General features: G+C 53.5%; 1 protein-coding gene across 4 annotated transcripts in view; it reads left to right on the top strand.

Moving 5' to 3' along the window:
• Positions 1–20,459, top strand: part of ABR (ABR activator of RhoGEF and GTPase) — a 178,727-nt gene that overhangs the window by 103,988 nt on the left and 54,280 nt on the right. For 3 of the 4 annotated variants that reach the window (XM_032617583.1, XM_032617584.1, XM_032617585.1), the window contains 4 exons: positions 2,530–2,628; positions 9,272–9,457; positions 14,587–14,694; positions 17,448–17,508. In XM_032617583.1, the coding sequence (XP_032473474.1) occupies positions 2,530–2,628; positions 9,272–9,457; positions 14,587–14,694; positions 17,448–17,508 (454 nt within the window). Of the gene's footprint in view, positions 1–2,529; positions 2,629–9,271; positions 9,458–14,586; positions 14,695–17,447; positions 17,509–17,911; positions 17,991–20,459 lie in introns of those variants that run through there. The other variant, XM_032617586.1, reaches the window with a different exon arrangement.

Raw genomic sequence — 20,459 nt, 5'->3', positions numbered from 1 at the left:
GGGACATAGGAGATTTCTGGTAGCTTCAGACACTCTCCCAGCTTATGCTAAGGGTGTGCATTTGATGCCCAGAGAGGGATCTGTTTGAGATTCCAGTTAAGCATCCGAAGCTTGAGAAAGGAACAGGAGACTGAGGAAATCATCAGAGCAGTGGATGAGACCAGAATTTGGTGTTCGAGGACCTGCAGGGGAATCCCAGCTCTGCCACTTTCTGGCTGTGTGGTTCTGGGCTAGTCTCCTCCCTCTTTTAAGTCTTATTTGTTTGTTTCCATTCGTAAAATGGAAAAATATAGTACCTCCCTCAGGGAGGTATTTGAGAGAGGGATGAAGCTAAATGAGAGAGTGGAAAGGACTTACAAGGCTTAATAAATGGCAGGTGCCCACATGTTAGGGGCATCACGTGGTGCTGGGCTTTAGGGGTGTCCAGAGGAGCGTGACGCAGGTGCTTCAAAGACCCTACAGAATCACCGTGCAGGTAACAAGATAGGGCACGCGTCAGGTGCTGTGGCCGTGCCACGGATTCTGACACGAGAGCTGACACTGCAGGCCAGAGGCTTCAGCTGTGTCTTCAGGAGAGAAGACCCCATGTGGGAGAAGGCATTTCAGGCAGCAGGGATGGCGAGAACCAGAGTTCAGCGGCTGGAACATTCCTGGCATGTTGGAAAGGCAGAGATCTGATGGCTGTTGGGGAGATTGGACAAGTAGGGAGAGGCACTAGGAGCCATTGCAGGTGTTTAAGGAGAGAATATGCTGAACCGCATCACACTTTGTAGTCATATGTTTATATTTACTCGGCTTTTGTGTTTTTTTGTTTGTTTTTTAACATCTTTATTGGAGTATAATTGCTTTACAGTGGTGTGTTAGTTTCTGCTCTATAACAAAGTGAATCAGCTATACATATACGTAAATCCCCATATCTCCTCCCTCTCACGTCTCCCTCCCACCCTCCCTATCCCACCCGTCTAGGTGGTCACAAAGCACCAAGCTGATCTCCCTGTGCTATGTGGCTTCCGCTTTTGTTTTTTAACGTCTTTCTTTCCCACTAGATTATAAGCCAAATGAGCATAGGGGCTATTGAATGCTTGTTTCCCATTGTATCTACAGGGTCTGGTGGGCATTTGTTGAATCAATAAATAAATGAGTGAAGAACCTACTTGAGTCCCCCAGTAATCACATTTGGCAGCATTAAGTCTTTGACAAGCCTCAGGTGTAGGGTGGTGTTCCGGGAAGGCTCATCTGGCTCTGGTGAGTGGAGCAGAGGCAGGAGAGAGCGGCACTTGGAATCCAGTGGGGAGTGGGATGCTGTGGGTCTCTACCACAGCAGAGGAGAGGGTGGAGCAGAGGGAAGAATCCTTGAAGAGATGAGCAAGGACACTTTGAAGAGCTTGGGGACTCAGTGTGGCAGAGGAGGGGGAGAGAGGAGGAAGAGGGGGCCAGGAATGACTTGGGGATCTTAGGTGACAAGAAGAATTTTACGTCTTTTCACTCAGGGAAGGTTTTCAAGCACTTTCTGTGTGCGGGGCACTGTGCTGGTTGGTGGCCACTCAAGGCTAAATGGGGTATGATCTCCACCGCAGAGGAGAAGGAACTCTGGAGGGAGGAGGAGGCCTTTTGGCGTCTGTGCCTTACGCAGTCAGGAAATGCTGGCGGGGGTCGGGGGGGTACAAGGGGTAAAGTTGATGGCCCACAGCCAGCACCTTCCATTGTGGGATTGAACCCCCAGGGACAGGAAGATATAGTCAGAGGTGTAGCTGGAAGGCCACTCGGCCGGGGTTCCCATGCCCACTTCCATCCCATCCTCTCTATCCCTACTCCTCTCTGTTTACACATCACTTCCCCGGGGCACCTCCTCTGGCCCCTGCTGTGCCCTCCATGTGACCGTGCCCTGCCTCAGTCATGACTCTGATTTCCCTTCTTTTTTTTTTTTTTTTTTTTTTTTTTTTTTGCGGTACGTGGGCCTCTCACTGTTGTGGCCTCTCCCGTTGCGGAGCACAGGCTCCGGACGCGCAGGCTCAGCGGCCATGGCTCACGGGCCCAGCCGCTCCGCGGCATGTGGGATCTTCCCAGACCGGGGCACGAACCCGCGTCCCCTGCATCGGCAGGCGGACTCTCAACCACTGCGCCACCAGGGAAGCCCTGATTTCCCGTCTTAACTGTCTGTATCCCACCCCCCCCCAACACCCCCGTTAAACTGCTCCCACACATGGGGTCAGGTTCTTTTTTATCTTGCTCACTATTATAAGGTTGAATAGGTGGATGGATACAAATAAGGAAATGTGGGGAAAAAAAGGATGGGAGAGAATTAAAGCAAGACATTAGCAGTAGGAGTAAGGGTGATTGTTTTTCCTTTTATATTTTATATTATATTTCCTTTTATATTTCTGTATTTTACAAATACTTTCTATAATAAGTATTTGGCTTTTATCCCCTGCAAAAGTGTTAAAGAAGAGAAAAAAGGCAAGAAAACAGGCTGCTCAGGATTTTGGTCTCCCTTCTCATGAGCTGTTGGCTTTTGATCTGCTTTTACAGGTGGAAGCAGGGAAAGGCCTGGAGATGAGGAAGCTGGTTCTCTCAGGGTTCCTGGCCAGCGAGGAGATCTATATTAACCAGCTGGAAGCTCTGTTGCTGGTGAGTATATACTCTGGGGCCTTTGTGCTCTAAAACTGCTTTTGGAGTTGGAGAGGGAGGGGGACCTGGACCAGTCCTTCCCAGGGGCGGGGTCTGTGGTACTACTCTGCCTATGGCTTGGCAGCCAAGGTCACTGAAAAGGCCTCTCAGCCCCGGTTCTCCATTACCTGCCCTGGGAAAGGTAGAATAAGAAACACCACCTGGTTGGGGGTGGCAGACACTCCATCATCCCTGACTATAGTGCAGGCATTACTAATGGATCACAGTTCTCTGTCCAGGTGGGGTCTTAGCCTCCGACTCCGGTTGGTACTCTGGGCAAATCTCAACAAGTCAATCACGTGGAGACCTCTTTGTCATCCCTAGTCCCGTTCCTTCCTTCTCCCTGGAGTAGTCAACCGCTCGCCCCATCCTGAGGCCCTCTGGCCGGAAATGTGTTGAAGGACTGTCTGTGTGGTTCTGAGAAGCTCTGAGGCATTAGACAGGCTGCCGCCCTCTGTGAATGTGCCTTGGTTTCCTCTCCAAGACGGAGGCGTTGTTGTGAGAATCGGAATGAGAGGGGAACAATACAATGTTTTCAAAAGGTAAAAGTAACCACACAGATATAAGATGTTTTTGCCTCTGAAGAAGGTGCATATTAGATGCGTCTGGATACTTACTATGCAGAGTGATTGTGGCATGTGAAGTTCTCTTCCTTGGGTGTTGTGCAGTCTGAGACATCAGGTGATATCAGAAAAAGGAGGGATAAGAAAGGTAGATGTAAATCAGTAGATAGTCATTCTTACAAGAATTGTAAGATACGCATTTATGTACTTGCTGCTATATATGAGGTATTGGCACCCGGTGTCCCAGGGGACTTGGCATTTATTACCCCAGGAGTAACTATTGAGATGTGTAGCTGCTTTGTAACACACGGGGATGAGTTGGTGGTCGATCTCGCTGGGAGTTTGTTGGTCTGCACAGTCGTTTTTTTCAAGGGAGGAACAGTTTGGCAGGTCCATAAGGACTCGGGTCTGGGGCCAGAGCTAGGGCAAGACTTGACGCTGCCATTAATAGTAGACTTATGGCCCCTGTCTTTCAAACTGTGCAGCTTAACCATTAGTGGGTAATGTAATCAGGGTAGTGGGGTGAACCAGCATTTTAAAACAAACGAGAAGGAAAATGTCGGCATGCATCCCATGTAGTAAGGATAAGTACTATTTCATGCAACTTTTGGCTTGTGTGGATATGTGGATATGTGTATGTACGTACTGGGCCACATGCTTTCTTACATGCGTTGTCGGTTTTAAAAACCACTGGTGGGACTTCCCAGGCGGTCCAGCGGCCAAGACTTCGCACTTCCAATGCAAGGAACAGGGAGGGGTTCAATCCCTGGTTGGGAAACTATGATCCCCCATGCTGCGCGGCGCAGCCACTAAATAAATAAATAAGTAAGTAAATAAATAAATAAATACGTACGTAAGTAAGTAAGTAATTAAAAAAAAAAAAACCGGCTTTGGGCAAGCCATGGGTAACCTTCTTGAGCCTCAGTTTCCTCATCTGAAGATGAAAACAAGGCCATTACCTTCTCTCTCTCCTTCATGGGGTTGAGAAAATCAGGTGATCCTTTTGGGGACCTAGTACAGTGCCAGGTACTTAGACACTGAAATATTATCCGAAGGAAGGAGGACAGACAGACGAAATACGCCTTATAAACTATGAATTGCTGTGCCCAGACACAGGGGTATAGTTGTCATTACGTAACGGATGCATATTTGAAAGAAGTTCAGAGGAACCAGACTGCCTGGCTTTGAATCCCTGCTCTACTGCTTACTAGCTGTAGACCTTCAGCAGATTAATGAACCTTTGTGCCTCATTTTGTCCACCAGCAAACTGGGTGTACTAATATTAGTACTCTCTTCATGGGGCTGTTGTGACGGGTAAGTGAGTTTGCAGGGGAAGCTCTTAGAGCCTGAGTGTGAGTGGATTCTAATTTTTTCTCCTGTTCTGGGAAAGAGCGCAGGTTAGAGCTTGTTTGTTTCTATCAACCCACCAGTTCCCTGAAGGAAGGGGAGGTACATGTTCCCATCAGAAGCATGCCCCTCTTAGATTACAGCTCGGTTCTTATCTGTCACTGGGCCTAATTTGAGTCCCATTTGTCTGGGTAAAGATAACAGATTTAGGGGCCAAAACACTCCCTACCTGCCTGCCTTTCTAACAGCTCACGCTCTCAAGGTAAAAACTGTGAGGCTGAGGCTCCCAGTCCTGGGGTGTGACCCAGGGTAGGTCCCTCCTCTTCCCCCCAGCTTGTTCATCCTGGCTTGGTTCTTTCTGGAGCAGAGGCAAGAGCTAGGGAGGGACGAGCCAGGAGGCCTGGTCTGCACCTGGAGGCCCCTCCGGAAGAGGGGGCAGGACCCTCCACGGCCACAGTCTCAGATGATAAGCCTCAGAGATGAGGAATCAAGCCCTCCTCTCTCTCCTGGAGCTGGGGGCCCTTCCCAGCTACCCAGGAGCTAAGCCCTTTGCTCTTTGGGGTGATCTGACAAAGGCGTTCAGAGAAGAAAACCTGTCTTCCCCAGCTCCCTCCGCCTCCCACGCCCAGCTCTCCTTGCCACCCTACCCCCATTCCCGCAGCTCTTCTCCTGAGTGTTTGTTCTCAGTTTCACACTTCCTGATACGCAAACAGCTGGGCGTGTGTAGCCTGGACTGTGGACACACAGACGCAGACGGGGAGGCCACACAGGAGGCTCTGTTCCGCTGCCTGGGTTGCTGGCGAGGCAAGGTAACCTTCCAGAACCCTCCAGGTTCCTGATGGGCTCAGATGACAAGGGAAGAGGGTCTGGGAGCTGGGGCTGAGGTGGGGAGTGGAGGAAGGGGGCAGACCAAATGCATGTAATTCTGCAAGTCTCTGCAGGCTGCAGGTGAGCTGGGTGCTCCCTCTGGCCTGCCTTTGCCTTAGCACCTTCCAGCCCTGGGTCCCACCTGGCCCTCCTCTCTTCGACTCTCCTTCTGGAGTTTGCTTTGCTCCTTATCTGTAAGATAGGTTCAGGACGCTCCCCGACCCCTCCACCCCCGCCCCCAGCCTGTGGTGATAGTTAACAAAAGTACATGTGGCAGCCTCCAGGCCTCTTGGGATAGGAGGTAGAGGAAGTGGGCCGATTTCTTTCCCTGGTTTCGAAAGTCAAAAGGCAACTTGCTGGGGGACAGAAGAGACAAATGACAGTGTGAAGTCATGAAAAGAGTTTGAACCCGCCTGGCCCGCCTTCCTGAGGAGCACTTCGTGGGACACCCAGAGCCAGAGTTAACTCTAATAAAATGGGGAACTGGCGCCCCATCCTCTGCTGCAGGATTCTGGGAAGAGGGAGGGGTAGCTGGTGTGCTCTGTCAGGAGAGCAGGGCTGCCTGTGCCTTTCTGCTGCCCTCCCTGCCCGAGGCCTATTTTCAGGCCTTCACCAGATAAAAATAACTGCCTCCCAGGGTCTCAGGCCAGCTGGGGGCACGCATCCAGCACTTTCCCTTCCCCCAAAGGGCCCCCCAACCTTGTCCTGAGAACCAACGGCCTGATGCCCCAAGCGCAGTCCCTGTCTGTGTGACCTGCCCCTGGTGAGCACCGGCGCTTCCCCTTTTGCAGACAGAGTGGGACTTCAGGAGGAAGCAGAGCAGTTGTGTCTTGTCCCTGCATAGGCAGCTTCTGAGAAATCCTGACCCCCTCCTTCTTCCCCAGGACTGCTCTCTCCTATTTCCTTTATTCCCCCCGGGTGGGGATTGCACCCCGGCTGGGACAGGGACTCCGCGGTGACTTGGACCCTCCTCTGGACCTGGGTAGATAGAGGTAAAAAGGGTAAACTCTGACTGATCCCAAGGGCCAGCTCCGTATCCTTCACGGAACATCGGGAGCCATGAGCTCAATGTCACTGCCAACCTGGGGTGGGGAAAACATTCTTCTTCTCCTGGCCCCGGTTCCCTCTGTGTCCCTGCCTGCCATGCTTCCCCAGGCCCCAACCCTCCACTTACTCTGATATTCCCTCTGAGGCCCTTTCCCATCACCTCCTCTGTGAAGCCCTCTCCGAGCTGTGCCAGTTGGTTGGTATTTAACAGTCCAAGTCGAGTAATAAGTGTATCTTGCTTTGTCCACCAAAATGTTTCATTTGTGTTGGTCCAGTTTACCCAAATAGATTATAACGTTGTCCGGAGCAAGGAGCATGAGTCATAAAAATAATCTCCTGAAGGGAAAATTGGACCCCGTCACTCCCCTGTTTCAATCCCTCCGGGGAAAGCCAGGTCATTACATGGGCATAAAGCCGCATTCCTTCCCCCTGTGTGATCCGGCCGCTGCTCACCCCTCCAGCCCTCCTTTAGGGCCCTGCTCGCCAACCCCCTTGCTCGCAGCACACGGGCTCACTGGCTTGCTTCTAGCTCCTCTCTCTGCCCAAGCTATTCCCACCTTGGGACCAGGCGTTGAGGAGCTCTGCCTGAAATACTGTCCCCTTTGCCCCCACGCTTCCATTTCAGGTCAGTGTTTCCTTCTTGTCCTTCAGCAGGACATCCCCTTATTTCCTTCATTGCACTTATGTGTGATTTTGTGTTTGATTGTTTCCTCGTGTTTTGTTTGTCTCCTCTACTAGATGGGAGGTTCCATGGGGGCAGTGGTTAGTGAATCACTGAATACCCCCTACACCCCCTGGTCTGGCCTTACGTGGGCACTTGGTCCATTATTTGCGGGGTAAATAGTTACAACAGTAGCAGCTAACACTTACTGATTGCCTTCTATGTGCCAGGCACAGTCTCAATATTTTAGATAAATGATGGCTTTTGATCTTCCCATCAGTGTTCTTGAGAAGGTAATATTATCCCGGTTTCACAAACAAGGCTGCTGAGGCCCAGAGATGCTAAGTGACTTGCCCACAGCTGTTAAGCGGCAGAATGGGGACTCTGGCCCACACTGCCTGGCCTGCACCAGGTCGAACCCCAGCCTGCTTTCCTAGCAAAGGGCTGGACGTTAAGGCCTCATTGGTTCCAGCACTGAGAGGGTCAGAGGAGGACTTCTGCTTTTTCCTGCTTTCATCATCACGTCTGGATTTTTTAGAGCTGGGAGGACAGGGGAGCTAGAAGTCAGAGTATTGTCTGGGTCTTTAAGTAGATGGGACTTGCCCTTGTGGACAGACAGATGGGAGGATAGAGTGAAGCCTGGCTGGACATCCGGCAGCCGCGGCTGGCTCGAGCTTGGGGGTCTTCTCTCAGGGTGAGCCAGCAGTAACTTCAGCCTCCCTCGGTGGAGGTGTTCCGTGCAGTCCAGCACTGAGTCACCCATTCTCTGCTAGAATGCTTGCACTGTCGAAAGCTCGCTACCTAATCCTGTGAGGTAGTGGGGGGCGGCTCTAGTGAGCCCATACCTGCGCCTGCAACTTCTCCTTTCTGCCCTCTGGGTCTCCAGAATGACCCAGACTAAGTCAAAGGCCTCTTTCCACACAGCCCTTTATCTTCACAGTAGATGAAGAACACCAACCATGTCTGACTCAGGCTTCTCTCTCTCAAGTAAGCGTACCCCTCCCCCCCACCTCCCCACCCCCATGCCTTCTCTATGGGGCAGGTTCCCAGACCCTCTCCCCTGAAGGGCCTTTGGTGTGCAGTCTGGGCATCTTTGGGGGCTTTAGGGCTGAAGGAAGGTCAGCCATGGAGGAGCTCTTTATCCTTCAGTATCATTGATTGTTTGTTTCAATGATTAATTTTAATAGCTTTTTTTCCTGATTATAAAATTAATATTTACTCACTGGAGGTGATTTAGAAGATACAGAAATCCCACTGAAGAAAATGTATCCAAGCCTCATTTTCCCCTCATGTTGGGCTTTAAGGAGATAACTTCAGCTCCCAGCAAGTGTTGGGGATGGTCCTGAGCTTCCGTCTGTCACCTCACCCTCTCCACCAGCAAGCCTTGGAGCACCTTGGTGTAGATAAGCAGAGATGACAGATAGGGATATTGCATGTCATCTTGCATGTCAGCCTCGGCGTTGAGAAAGAGTCTGAGGCTACGACAAGGCTCAGTGAGGAAGGTCATTGTGATTGCTTAGCAATGTCTGCCATGGGTACCGGAGGTAGCACGGTGGCATGCGTGCCACGCTCACTCTCTCTATACTAAGTGATGGGAACTTAAGATATCAGTGCAACTGAGATTGGTTTGGGTCCCTTAGAAACTCTATTCCCCAAGTCCTAGAATCATGTTCTGTTTCTTGGAAGGAAATAGCTAAGGGGTTGAGTTCCCAGTCAAACCCTCCTTCCCACTGAAGCATGACAAGGGAGTTTGTGACTCAGAGCATGAGGCCATTGTGGAGGAAAGCTATGGACCCCGTTAAACCATCAAGCAAACCCAGTACAGGCTGAGAACCAGAGGTCCCTCAGGGGACACAGGGTGGGAGAAATGTGTCCTGGCACCACCCCTCGGACCTGATGGGACTGCTGGACCAGGCTCCCTCTTCTTACAGTAATGGGTGGCTTGCTGGGGCCTGTGACAGCAGCTGCTCCATTCAAACCACGCTTCAGGTACCCTGGCCTCAGTGGCCTTATCTGGGCAGAACTCGAGCAGCAGGAGGGCCTAATCTGGGCCCTGGGCCTGCTGACCCTCCGGTTGATTTGCCTCTCACCTCTGCTCTTTCTTCCTCTTCTCGCCCAGCCCATGAAACCCCTGAAGGCCACTGCCACCACCTCCCAACCCGTGCTCACCATCCAACAGATCGAGACCATCTTCTACAAGATCCAGGACATTTACGAGATCCACAAGGAGTTCTATGACAACCTCTGCCCCAAGGTGCAGCAGTGGGACAGCCAGGTCACCATGGGCCACCTCTTTCAGAAGCTGGTGAGTCTTCCGTTGATGGAGGGCCCTTACCCGGGACCTCAGTGGAGTTGCCGGTGTTGAGAGAGGACTGGTCAGCCCCAGACCTCCTGGCCTCCTTGAAGGCCTGAGTCATTTCTGAGTCCTGGAGGAAAGCCTGGGCTTCTGCCTTATGGGGAACCTGGGCCTGCTGCCCCGACTCCCAGCCTCCCCCAGTGAAGCCCTAGACTGCTTCTAGGGCTGCCAGGGACAGGCCACGTGGGTAGGTGCCCTTGGCAGGGCACTGTTTCTCTCACCTGGGGGCTCCAGGGCTGGACCGAAGGCTCCCCTGCTGGGCTGCAGGGCCCTGTACCTCAGCCGGCAGAGGAGCAAGTGCCAGGTGGACGGGCAGGGACTGCTCACCTGAGACTTCAGATGCTCGCCTCACTTCTGCACTGCCTCTGAAGTGAAGAGTCAGGAGGGAGACCATGTCAGCCAACGATCCTCTCCTGAGGACCCTGGAGCAGGAAGCACTAAGAGCCCAGCCCACCCGCAGGGCAGGGAGAGGGACAGAGGAGGTGGAAGTAGCGTGCGGCCTTGGTCGGGAACGACCCTCTCCTCTAGCTCGGTGTCCGTCTCTGGCCGCGTCCCCTGAGGACCCCCAGTCACACCCACAGGGCCCCCACCGGCTCTCCGCCACATAACTTCTGCCAGTCCGGCAGGCGGGATGGAGCTCAGGAGTCTGTGGCCCTATCCTCTGGGTATGAGTTGGACGGGGCGGGGCAGGGAGCAGTGCTTCTCCGTTTCCTCCCCTGCAGTGGTGGGACCTGTTGAATGGACAGGGCTCTGCTTTTCTTACATGGAGAAGACTCTTGCTTGGATGCTCCTAGGCCACAAGCCCAGCGTGCTCAAAACTGAACTCATTGGCTCTGAAGTTCTTTGCTCTTTTCCCTGTCTCAGTGGGTGCAGCCACGTCCCAACCCCCGTCCATCCATGACTCCCGGGGGCTCATCCTTGGCACCTCCCCTCCCCCACCCCCTTCCACCTCCCTGCATCCCATGGGGTCCACTTCTTTAAAGCTCACAGCCACCAGCTTCTCTCCAGCCCTCTGGCGCCCTCACCTGGACCACTGCTGTGGCCTCATGAGTGGCTTCTGCCCCAGACCTGCCTCCCAGGCAGCCTCTGGCCTCTACCTAAAAGCAGGAGAGCGTTTTCCAAACTCCTGACCGGACCTCAAGTCCCCCCTGCTCAGGGATTTGGATAAAGGCCAGGCTCCGAGGAGTGGCTTATGAGACCCTCTGCTGCTGGCCTCAGCTCCCCTCTCTGCGCCCCCGATGCTGAACCTTCTGGTCTCAGTTCACACTGCAGGCGCGCTTGACCTCTCTGTACTTGGCGCTCTAGCCTGAAATGTCCTTCTCTGTCTTATCTGGCTTCTCTGGTCAGTTTCCAATTTACAAATGACCTCCGTGGAGAAGCCTTCCACAGCCTCTGAAATGCAGCCCCTATGCTTACCCGCTCCGTGAACACTAAACTGCCCGACTCCCCAGAACCATAAGCTCCAGGAGGACAGACTGTATTTTCTTCAGTTTGGGCCCCCAGAACCAGCCCAGTGATGAGTACATGAATGAGTGAGTGAGTGAGTGAAGGAATGGGTGAATGAGTGCACCGTGTCCTTGACCCCTGGGACCAGGCAGAAGTTGGAAAGGCATTGAGGAGACATCACAGGACCTGAGGTCTGTGTCCTGAGGGACAGCAGTGTTACAGAGATGAGCACAGTTTCTAGAGCCAGGTCGCAGCTGGGTTTGAATCCGGGTTCTGCCACAGGTTAAACTTGTGACACCTGGCAACTTACCCAACTTCTGACTCAGCTTCCTCATCTGTGAAAACGGGGATAATAATGGTATTTCGTTTATTGGATTGTTGTGAGGACTGAGTGAGTTAATACCTGAAAAGTTCTTGGAACAGGACTTGGAATATAGTAAATGAGTAAATACCCAGTAGTTAGCCATTATCATTACTGTTATTACTATTATTACTGCTATTATTATTATTATTAGGAAGAAGCACCCCTGAAAGGCGTTGTTGCCAGGGAACGCCACACTTCTGGTTCTGGCAGCCCCAGAGTGCTGGCCCCAGTTCAGGGATGATGAGCGCCCAGTCATCACTGCCCGCCTGGTCCAGGAGCCTGAGCTGATTGGCTTGGTGGGCAGCCTCTCCTCAGCCCTCAGGAGGGCAGAAGAGAGCAAACCCCGGTGGGGGGCGGGGGGGCGTGGTGCTAGGAGTGAGTAGCCTGGAGCAGAGTGGAAAGGCTGTCCCAGTTTATCTTTGTCACTTGAACCCTGCTGTCACCAGGCTTCCCCATTCTGGTCTGAGCTTCACTGGCCTGGCTATGAATTTGCTACCCCCCTCTTCCCTCGCCCTGCATCATGAACTGATGTCTGAAGCCCCTGAGGCTACAGGCTTGGGAGGAGGCCGGGCAGGCCAGGCATCTGGAGACAGTTTATTTTCAGCTGGTCTCCGGGTATTTGATTATCCATTACTGAGAGAAGGGAATTAGCATCTCCGTTGTTTGTTTTATGGGATCACCCCAGTGCCGAGCTGCTGTTTCCAAGCAACCTCCACTTCCCAGTTAATGGCCCTGGCAGGCCAGGCCTTGGACCCTGCAGACTAAGGTGCTCCATGGAGATGGCAGTGCCTGGGATGGCCGGTGAGCCCTGCACACAGGCCTTCTGCCCAGGTGGATCCTGCTTCTGGCTCACCTCCGGCTACTCCCTTCTGTAGTGGGATAGGAGGGTAGCGTTCCACACTGAGCACCCAGCCTTTATCCTTCTGTGGGAAGGGGGACAAGGAATGTGCATACTTAGAAGAATAGCAATGATACTTTGGTTTAGGAAGTGACTGGCTAGCACATCCCCTGTAGCTCGGGACACCAATGGGCCAGGACTCCCTCTGGAAGAGGAAACGAACTCCATCCCTTCCCGCTCCTCCCCATCTGGGATTTTCCTTTCTGAAAAGTCTGGCCCATCTGGGGCTGAGACCTGCATGGCTCTGGTCCTGGCTTCTTCACAAGCATCCCAGCTCTCACTTTCCCCTCTGGCTTTCCTGCGCCCCACCTGCAAGCTTCCTCGAGTTCTGTCTCTGCCCTGGGTGGCTCCAGGTCCCCCACCCACCTCTTCGGATCCTTGAGGAGCACAGGGATTCTGCAGAAAGCAGAGTCGATCCGGGGCAGGGCTCAGGGGCAGCCCACTTCCCCCCTCGTACCTTGGTGGGTAGAACGTCCTTGCTACTTCATTGGAAAAAATTTTAACCAGAAAATCTAGAGAATAATGTAGCAAACAATGGTGCAGTCACCTCCCAGAATTAACAGATGTTAAGCTCTGAAGATATATGGAAAGACTTTTCAATCAAGAAAACAAAGCATTACAGATGAGAATGAAGTCTCTCTGTCTCTCCCTTTCCCCTTGCCCTTCCTCTCAACCTAGAAGCAGCTACTGACATGAATTTGGTGTGTAGCCTTCTAGGCTGCAGTTCGTGTTTTCGCTATGCATATATATCTTTTTATGGCATTGCATGTACTTTTAAAGTGTATATAAGTGTGTCTATATGTATCATATATTTTGCAATTCAATCAGCATTCATTTTGGAACTTGTCAGCGTTGCTACACAAAGATCTAGTTCATCCATTTTAACTGCACTGTGTGTATGGGTTCCTCTACACATTGTGTGTGTATGGGTCCCCCTTGTGAGCATTTGTTTCCAGTCTTTTCACAAAAGAAAGAGTGAGGCCGGTAAATACCCTTGTTCACATTTCCTTGTGCACACACGTATTCAAGTTTCTTTAGAGCAGTGCTTTCCAGTAGAAATATAGTGCGAGCCACGTATATAACTTAAACTTTTCTAGTGGTCACATTGAGTAAAAATAAACAGGTGAAATGAATGTGAAGAATATATTTTATTTAGCCCAATAGAGTCAAAATATTATCATTTCAGCATGTAAACAAGATTAAGAAATTAATGAGATCATTTACATTCTCTTTCTCATACTAAGCCTTTGAAACCCAGAGTGTATTTTACACTCAGCACATCTCAGTTTGGACTAGTCACATTTTAGGCGCTCAATATCCACGTGTAGCAAGTAGCTCCTGTACGGGACAGCATAGCCCTGGGGTCTGTTTGTAGAAGAGGATTTGCTAAGTAGTAGGCTAAGCTGTGCATATTTTCAACTTTATTAGTTATTGACAAATTACTCTCCAAATAATTATACTAACTTACACCCCCGCAAGCAGTCTGGGAAAGTTCCTATTTTCCTACATTCTTTCCAACCCTTAATATCATTAGACTTTTAAATTTTGACCAGGTTGATGGGTATGAAGTAGTATCTCATTATGGTTTAATTAGAATTTCCACCCTTTGCTCTGGTAAGAGGAAATGTACATGCAGAGCACAGAGAAGGCTTTCCATAAATATTTGTGGAATTGAATTAACGAGCCTTGGTTTCCCCTTTTGCAGAAAGGGCTGATGGCATCTGTTCTGCCTCCCCAAGGAGGCGGCGAGGCTCTGTGTGGTCTGAAGCTGTGGAAAGCTTTGTGTTAGGTTCAAAGCGACATGCAAATGTGTAGACAGGAAGGACCTCTGGCTCCTTGAAGGCTGAGGAGGTGGGGACAAGGACCTCGAGGGAGGCCAAGGGAAGTGGGGACTGTGCCTTTAAATACAGTTCCCCACACTGAGCATGGGGAGTGGGGCACTGAGCAGGCCACATGTGCCCACCCCTCTCCCTGTCTCCCCCTGCTTCAGCTAATTCCAGGATGTGAAAGATGCGTGAGGCATTAAGGGGCTTCAAAGCGTGCGAGACTTTGATGATGCTAAATAAAGCCAAATGCTGCAATGAACTGAGTTTTGGCATGCCAACAAAGGCCGTGCCCTGCTCCCCCCAACCCCCAATACCCCCCTTGTTAACCTTATTGGCTGAGCCAGTTTCCATGGAAACTACCAAGTTCAAAGGGATACTGTAGTATGTTCACCCTGCCTTTTCCTTCTGCTCCCAGCTAGCCACTCAGACCGAGTTAGAGGTTCTGAGTGCTAAGGGAGCTCCAGGTGCTCTGGTTATGCTTTCATCCATTCATTAATCCTCTCTCCCCATCCCTCTCCTGCCCCTCTCTCTCTTCTCCCTGCAGGCCAGCCAGCTTGGCGTGTACAAAGCGTTTGTGGATAACTATAAAGTCGCTCTGGAGACAGCTGAGAAGTGCAGCCAGTCCAACAACCAATTCCAGAAGATCTCCGAGGTGGGCAGCTCCCTGCACAGCCACCCCTACGACTTGGGGTTTGGGGGGCTGCTCAGAGCCTTCTAGCCTTAGGGCCTCTCCTCCCCTGCTTGCCAGTGAGGAAAATCGTTCCCCGGATGAGTAACACTTAGCCTGATTTGCTTTCTTGCCCGGGACATTTTCCCTCTTAACATAAGAATATCGCTTTATGTATGATTTTGTTATTCTCTTTTAGGTTATTCTGCATTAGAACAGGGGAAGCAAAAAAGGAAATTAAAAAGGCAGCATTCTCCCACACTGTGGTGACCTTAAGCAAGTCACTTCCCTTCTCTTGGGCTTATTTCCTCTGCTATAGAATGAGGTGTCTGGATTGATCCAGCTCATCCCAAGCCTGCTTGACAAGAACCACCAGGGGCACTGTTTAAAATGCAGATCTTCAGGCACCTTCCCTGGAGCTTCAATTCAGAAGGTTTGGGGTGGGGCCCAGGAGTCTGTATTTTTAACAAACTTCCCCAGGTGATTTTTATAATCGGGAAGATTTGAGGGAGTCTGGACTAGGTGATCTTTTAAGATCCTTGCAGTCCCACAGAGAGCGGACAAAGGCCACGTGGATAAGAAGCCCTAGACCGTCTGGCTGGGAATATGCCTGTCCCTGCGGCTGCAGCCCAGCCCTCCCACCACCCTCCTCCGCAGGGCGAAGATGTGGCATTGTCTGCCGCCGACACTTCTATCCAGGAAGTCGCAGGGAAGGGCTCTAGGATTCCTCAGGAGCACAGCCCAGCTCACCCCTTGAGCCAAAAAGATCTCAGGGATACCCCCCACCCCCCACCCCTCCCAACCAGGCCACTGGCTTTACAGTCACAACACCCAGCTCCAAGCTTGGGGCAGGAGAACCTCTGGTTCCAAGGAAAGGGAGCTCCTTCTGCAGTTTTGGAAGTCCTGCCTTATAGGCCCCCTCTGAATCCTTTGCTTTCTCTCTCGGCTCTGTTGCTGGAAAAGTTGGTGAGGTGCGGTGTAGTTTTCGAGAAACTACTGGGGTTATAAGGGTTATACCCAAGTTTGGAATCAGCTGGGAGGCAGTACAAGAGTAGGGCAGATGGAGATGAAAATGTCAGCTTGATTACTAGTCAAAGCCGGATTGGAAAAATGTGGACATGGACCTGTAGCCACACTGGATTTGCTAACACTTCCCCTCCACGTTCAAACACATCTATTGGGGGCAGAGAGAGGAGGGCTGAGCTCTGTTTCTTCTCCCAAACCCAGGGGTCAGGTGAGTCACCCTCTGCCTGGGAGGACGGAGTGGAGTGAGGGGTGGGAAGGTCCCTCTAAGTGGAGCAATGAGGCTGGAGAAAGGGTGTTCCTCTCACGGCTCCCCGCCCTCCCTGGGAACAAACTGGGTTTCCCATCTGTGTTCAGAGTGACCCTGCCAAGGCTGCCCGGGTGCCCGGGTCATGTGTGGTCCAGAGAGTGGTCAGGGGGTTCTCCTCTTAGCCTGGGCTGACTGCGTGTTCTCCATGGTTGGCAGAAACCCCTGCGCTCTTCCCCAAGCCCCTCTCATAGCCAGCTGGCCCCAAGGGCAGAGCGAGGCCCGTGGCCTGCTGCCAGTGGCTCCTCACCCTGACTCATGCGCAGACTCTGTCACTTCCCACTGGTGCTGCTGCTTAATTACTGCAATTAGGCCCCTCCTCCTCTGCAGCAGAGCGATTTCATACCTCTAGGCTGCCCTGGAAGGGGACATGGAGAAAAATTCCCTAAACCTGGGGATCCAGACACAGGATCTTGAGAAGCTGAGTAACCTCCCTTTTCCCCAGCCCCACACCCCAGGCTCAGTCCCTGGGGGTTTTCTCTGTCTAGAAACAGCTTGAGGCAGGAGTAGGAAGTGTGGAGCCCCCCGCTGCCTGGGCATTGCCTCCCAGGCAGAGCAGGCAACATCACCTGGTACCTGACCTTGGCCTCACCTCGTCCCCACATTCCTGCTGACACGTCCCCTGGGAACACGCCCCCCCCCCCCCCCCACCGCCGCCCGCCAACCATGCACTCAGTCTTCCAAGTGGGGATTGCATTACAGCTCCAATTACAGGCCACGCTGGTCCAGTGGCAAGGGCTAGAGCTGGAACCTCTGACTCTAAAGGCAGGTGAAAGAGGTTAGGATCAGATAAGCTATCCCTGGGGTCTGTTTCCGGCACTCACTCCCTGTCACTTTGCACGGGATCCAGGAGGGGTGTTGCCTCTTCCTTCCTTGAAGTTTCCTCTCTGACGCCCAGCCCAGACATGGTGGGTGGGGAGTGCGGGTGGGGCCGGTGGCTGGGTGAGTCCCTTTCAGTACGCTCCGGACTGCCTGCCCCTCCCTGCTTCCCCCTGTGCAGGTGTGTGGGGCCCTTCGCTCCTATCTCGAGGGCTGCTCACGCCCAAGTAGCAGCTGGTGCCCTGGTAGCTTGTCCACTAAAAGCCTGTTGGCCCTGGGCTGGCGTGTACAGACCTCCAAGTAGTGGCCGCTGCTGCGGGGTGGAGGAGGGTGTGGGCCTCCTCTGGAAGGCCCTCTGAGCTGCTGGGGAGAGGCTTCAGGGGACCCCCGAGGCTCCAGGAGATGATGGGTGTGGCCCAGGGGCTCATAAGCGGAGAGGCAGAGGGAGGCCTGCACGTGTTAGTCTTTGTGTCTCTTCTCCTATTTGCACCCCTGGGTTTCAGAGCCCTGCTTCCTGCGTTGCTCACGATGGGGGATGGGGAGGCTCAGGGGACAGGCCAGGTAGTGATTCCTCTCCTCTGTTTGGCAGGAACTGAAAGTGAAAGGTCCCAAGGACTCCAAGGACAGCCACACGTCAGTCACTATGGAAGGTACTTTGGGGAATGGCTTGGATAACAGTCACCTTCCTTTGTCTGGCTTTGTGGACTATGGTGCCCTGCTTGCGTGTGTGCGTGTGCGTGCGTGCGTGTGTGTGTGTGGGGGGAGCATGCGTGTGCGTGTGTGTGTATGTGTGTGTGTGTGCATGCGAGGCATCCAGCCTCTGTCCCCAGGCAGCTGGCCAGCTACAAACGTGCTCCTCCCTAAGATGCCAGCAGGCGGCTCACTCCCCCCCCCTCCCCTCTCCACGCACGCAGCCCTCCCCTCCCCTCCCCTCCCCCTTGCTAGAAGAGCACTCAGAAGCGGCTGCTTGATTCTGGAGGCTGTGCAGCAGCAGCCGGGAAGGTGGCTGAGTGGCCGGGCCTCTGATGGGAGCTGGGGAGCCGGGAGCGATGGCCGCCCGCTCCTGCCGCGGGGACGGAGGCTGCCATGGAAATTCTCCTCATCGTTCGCTTCTGCTGTAACTGCACCTATGGTAACCCAGGCCCCCTCTCCCGAGAGGTGGTGTGTCTTCCCACCTCTGGGGGCTGGCTGGAGTGGGCTAAAATGTGGCCATCAAGGTTTGGGGGGCAGCAGGGCGGGGAGGGGGGACAAGTGGCTGGACCTATGTTAACCCCGTGCCGGCCAGCTTCCAGCCTGGAGTTGGAGTCTGGGGGCCGCTCGGGCCAGGGTGGGCTTGGAAATGGGAGGACCAGGCTAGAAGGGTCCAGGTACCCCCGAGGATCTGTGGGGAGTTGGTGGCTCAGCTTCAGAGGCTGGGGGCAACTTCCTGGAGAGGCTGTTACGGAGAGAAAGTGACAAGGCTGGGCCTGCAGGGGTGGCCACCCTGGGGTTGGAGAGGGGTCAGCAGGGGCAATCAGAGAGTGACAGATGGTCTGGATGGCAGTGCCTTGGAGCGGGAGGACGCCAGCCCCGGCTGGAGGGAGAAGTTGGGAGTCTCTTTGTTTCGTGAGAGGCCAGGGTATTGTGTGCCTGGAGTGCACACACCGCCTTCGCTCTCTCCTCTCTGAATGGCAGGGGAGCAGGAAGGAATTGGATTGCTCCCGGGCGTTCGTTTCTAGCCACTGGAGACCCTTGAGCTGAGGTCTTGGCCGTGAATGCTGGTGGGAGAGGGGGGCGTGGCCGGCTGCTGCTTTGTGAAGGTCACACACCCACCATACAATAGCGGGGACTGACAGAGCATCATCTTCGCAGCTCCCTCAGGGAGGAGGTCCTGGGACAGGTGTGTGCAGTCAGCCAGGCTCTTGCTCAGAGGAGGCTGGCACAGATCTAGGCAAGGAAGTGTCCGGAAGCTAGTGGGCCCCGCCTTCCGCGGCCAGAGGTACCTTAGGGATGAGCCCCGCTGCCTCTGGCAGGGGCATAAGGCTCAAATGTTGCCCCAGGCCAGCTGCTCTGGGCTCCTGTGGCAGGCAGCTGGTTTCAGGACCTTCTTCTCTCCCACCAGGCGTTGTGTCTCTGCACCCCTCTCAGTCACTTTGCTCTCATATCTCCGTGGTAACCCGGAGCTCCTTGTTGAAGGCTGAACAGAGCGGGGTGGCAGCATGCTGGAGGAGCGATGCTGAGGTTTCTCGGGCTCTTCCCGGAGGCCGCTGTGCACTATCAGCTGTCCCCTCACCTTCTCGGGCTGTCCTGCATTGAAGACTGCTCGTGATGGAGATAGCCCCTGAGGTCGCCCCTCTCCAGCTGTCCCAGCAGGGGACCTGGGTCCCCGCCCCTTGGCTGACCTGGGTCCCCGCCCCTCGGCTGAGATTCTGACAGGCTTGAAACTGGCGTGGTCCTAGATCTGAGGGGAAAATGCCCTTTTTGGTCTGGCCTAGGAGTTGGTCAAGTCTCCAGTCAGTCTCCCTAAAGAGGAAACGGTCGGCCCTTTGCTTCCTCTTTCGTCCCCCAAAAGAAGCTTAGTTTTAGTGAAGCAGGCCTGGGACCTGGAGTTCAGGGTTTCTTTGGTCCCTGCAGCAAAGTCAGCTTTAAAGTGAGGGGTCAGGAGTGAAGGAGCCCTTGCTGACCACGCTGTTTGACTCTTCTCAGCCCCTCCAAGGGGTGCTGGTTGTGGGGTATGAGGGAGGCTGTGCCACTTGGGGCTCACTCTGCAGTTGTCTGCCTTAGCGGTTGTGTGCTGAGCGCCCAGTCTGCAGGGCTCCAGGGCCACACACAGTGGAGGTGCAAGGAAAGCCGCGTGTGACCCAGGCCCCTAAGAAGGGGGCTCACCTTGGCAACAAGAGAGGCCCGCTCATCCACTCCTTCCCGGTGAATCTTTCCCAGAATCCTCCCCAGGGCCACCAAGCTGTTGCAGGTGCTGCCTCCCCTACGGAAGGGGACATCTCAAAGACAGGAGCACGGGTAGACCATGGGTAGATTCCAAACCCAGCTGTCCCTTACAGCTTTGTGACTGTGAGCAAGTTACGTAATTTCTCTGCGCTTTCGAGAAGTTTCTGCATCTGTAAAATGGGGCTAGTGATAATTGCTTCCCTTTTTAATTAAAGGAAATAACGCACGTAAAACAGTGCCATTGGACACAGAGTAAGTACTCCGCAGGCTAGAGAGAGGCCAGCTCGCACATGTCATGGTTGGACTTTTAGGCGCTGTGAGTGTTGCTTGTGAAAATCCTGGTTGGGGAAGGCTTTCTGGAGGAGGGGGAGAGACAGGCATTGCAACTTGGTGAATGCTGTCTGTCCCAGAAACAGGAACCCCGTGGTGAGGAGGGGCAAGAGTGGGTGAAGCAGAGGCAGGAAGCAGGCCAGCCTGCTGGAGCCGTGGAGCAGGTGAGGGGGGAAAGGTGGGCTCTTCACCCTGCATTCTTAGGGGAAGCAGGTGTGCAGGTGCCGTGGAGAGCACGAACGTCAGGGCCGCACTGGTTCCTTCCATATCTGACCGTGGCCCCAGGGCCCTCTCCCTGCACTTGCCTCTCCCCACCCTTCCTCCCACCTGCCCCTCCACCACCTGG

The sequence above is a fragment of the Phocoena sinus genome, chromosome 20, assembly GCF_008692025.1.
Source record: "Phocoena sinus isolate mPhoSin1 chromosome 20, mPhoSin1.pri, whole genome shotgun sequence".
Classification (NCBI taxonomy): Eukaryota; Metazoa; Chordata; class Mammalia; order Artiodactyla; family Phocoenidae; genus Phocoena; species Phocoena sinus.
Note: the sequence above shows the minus strand (reverse complement) of the source record. Positions and strands in the feature narration are given on the sequence as shown.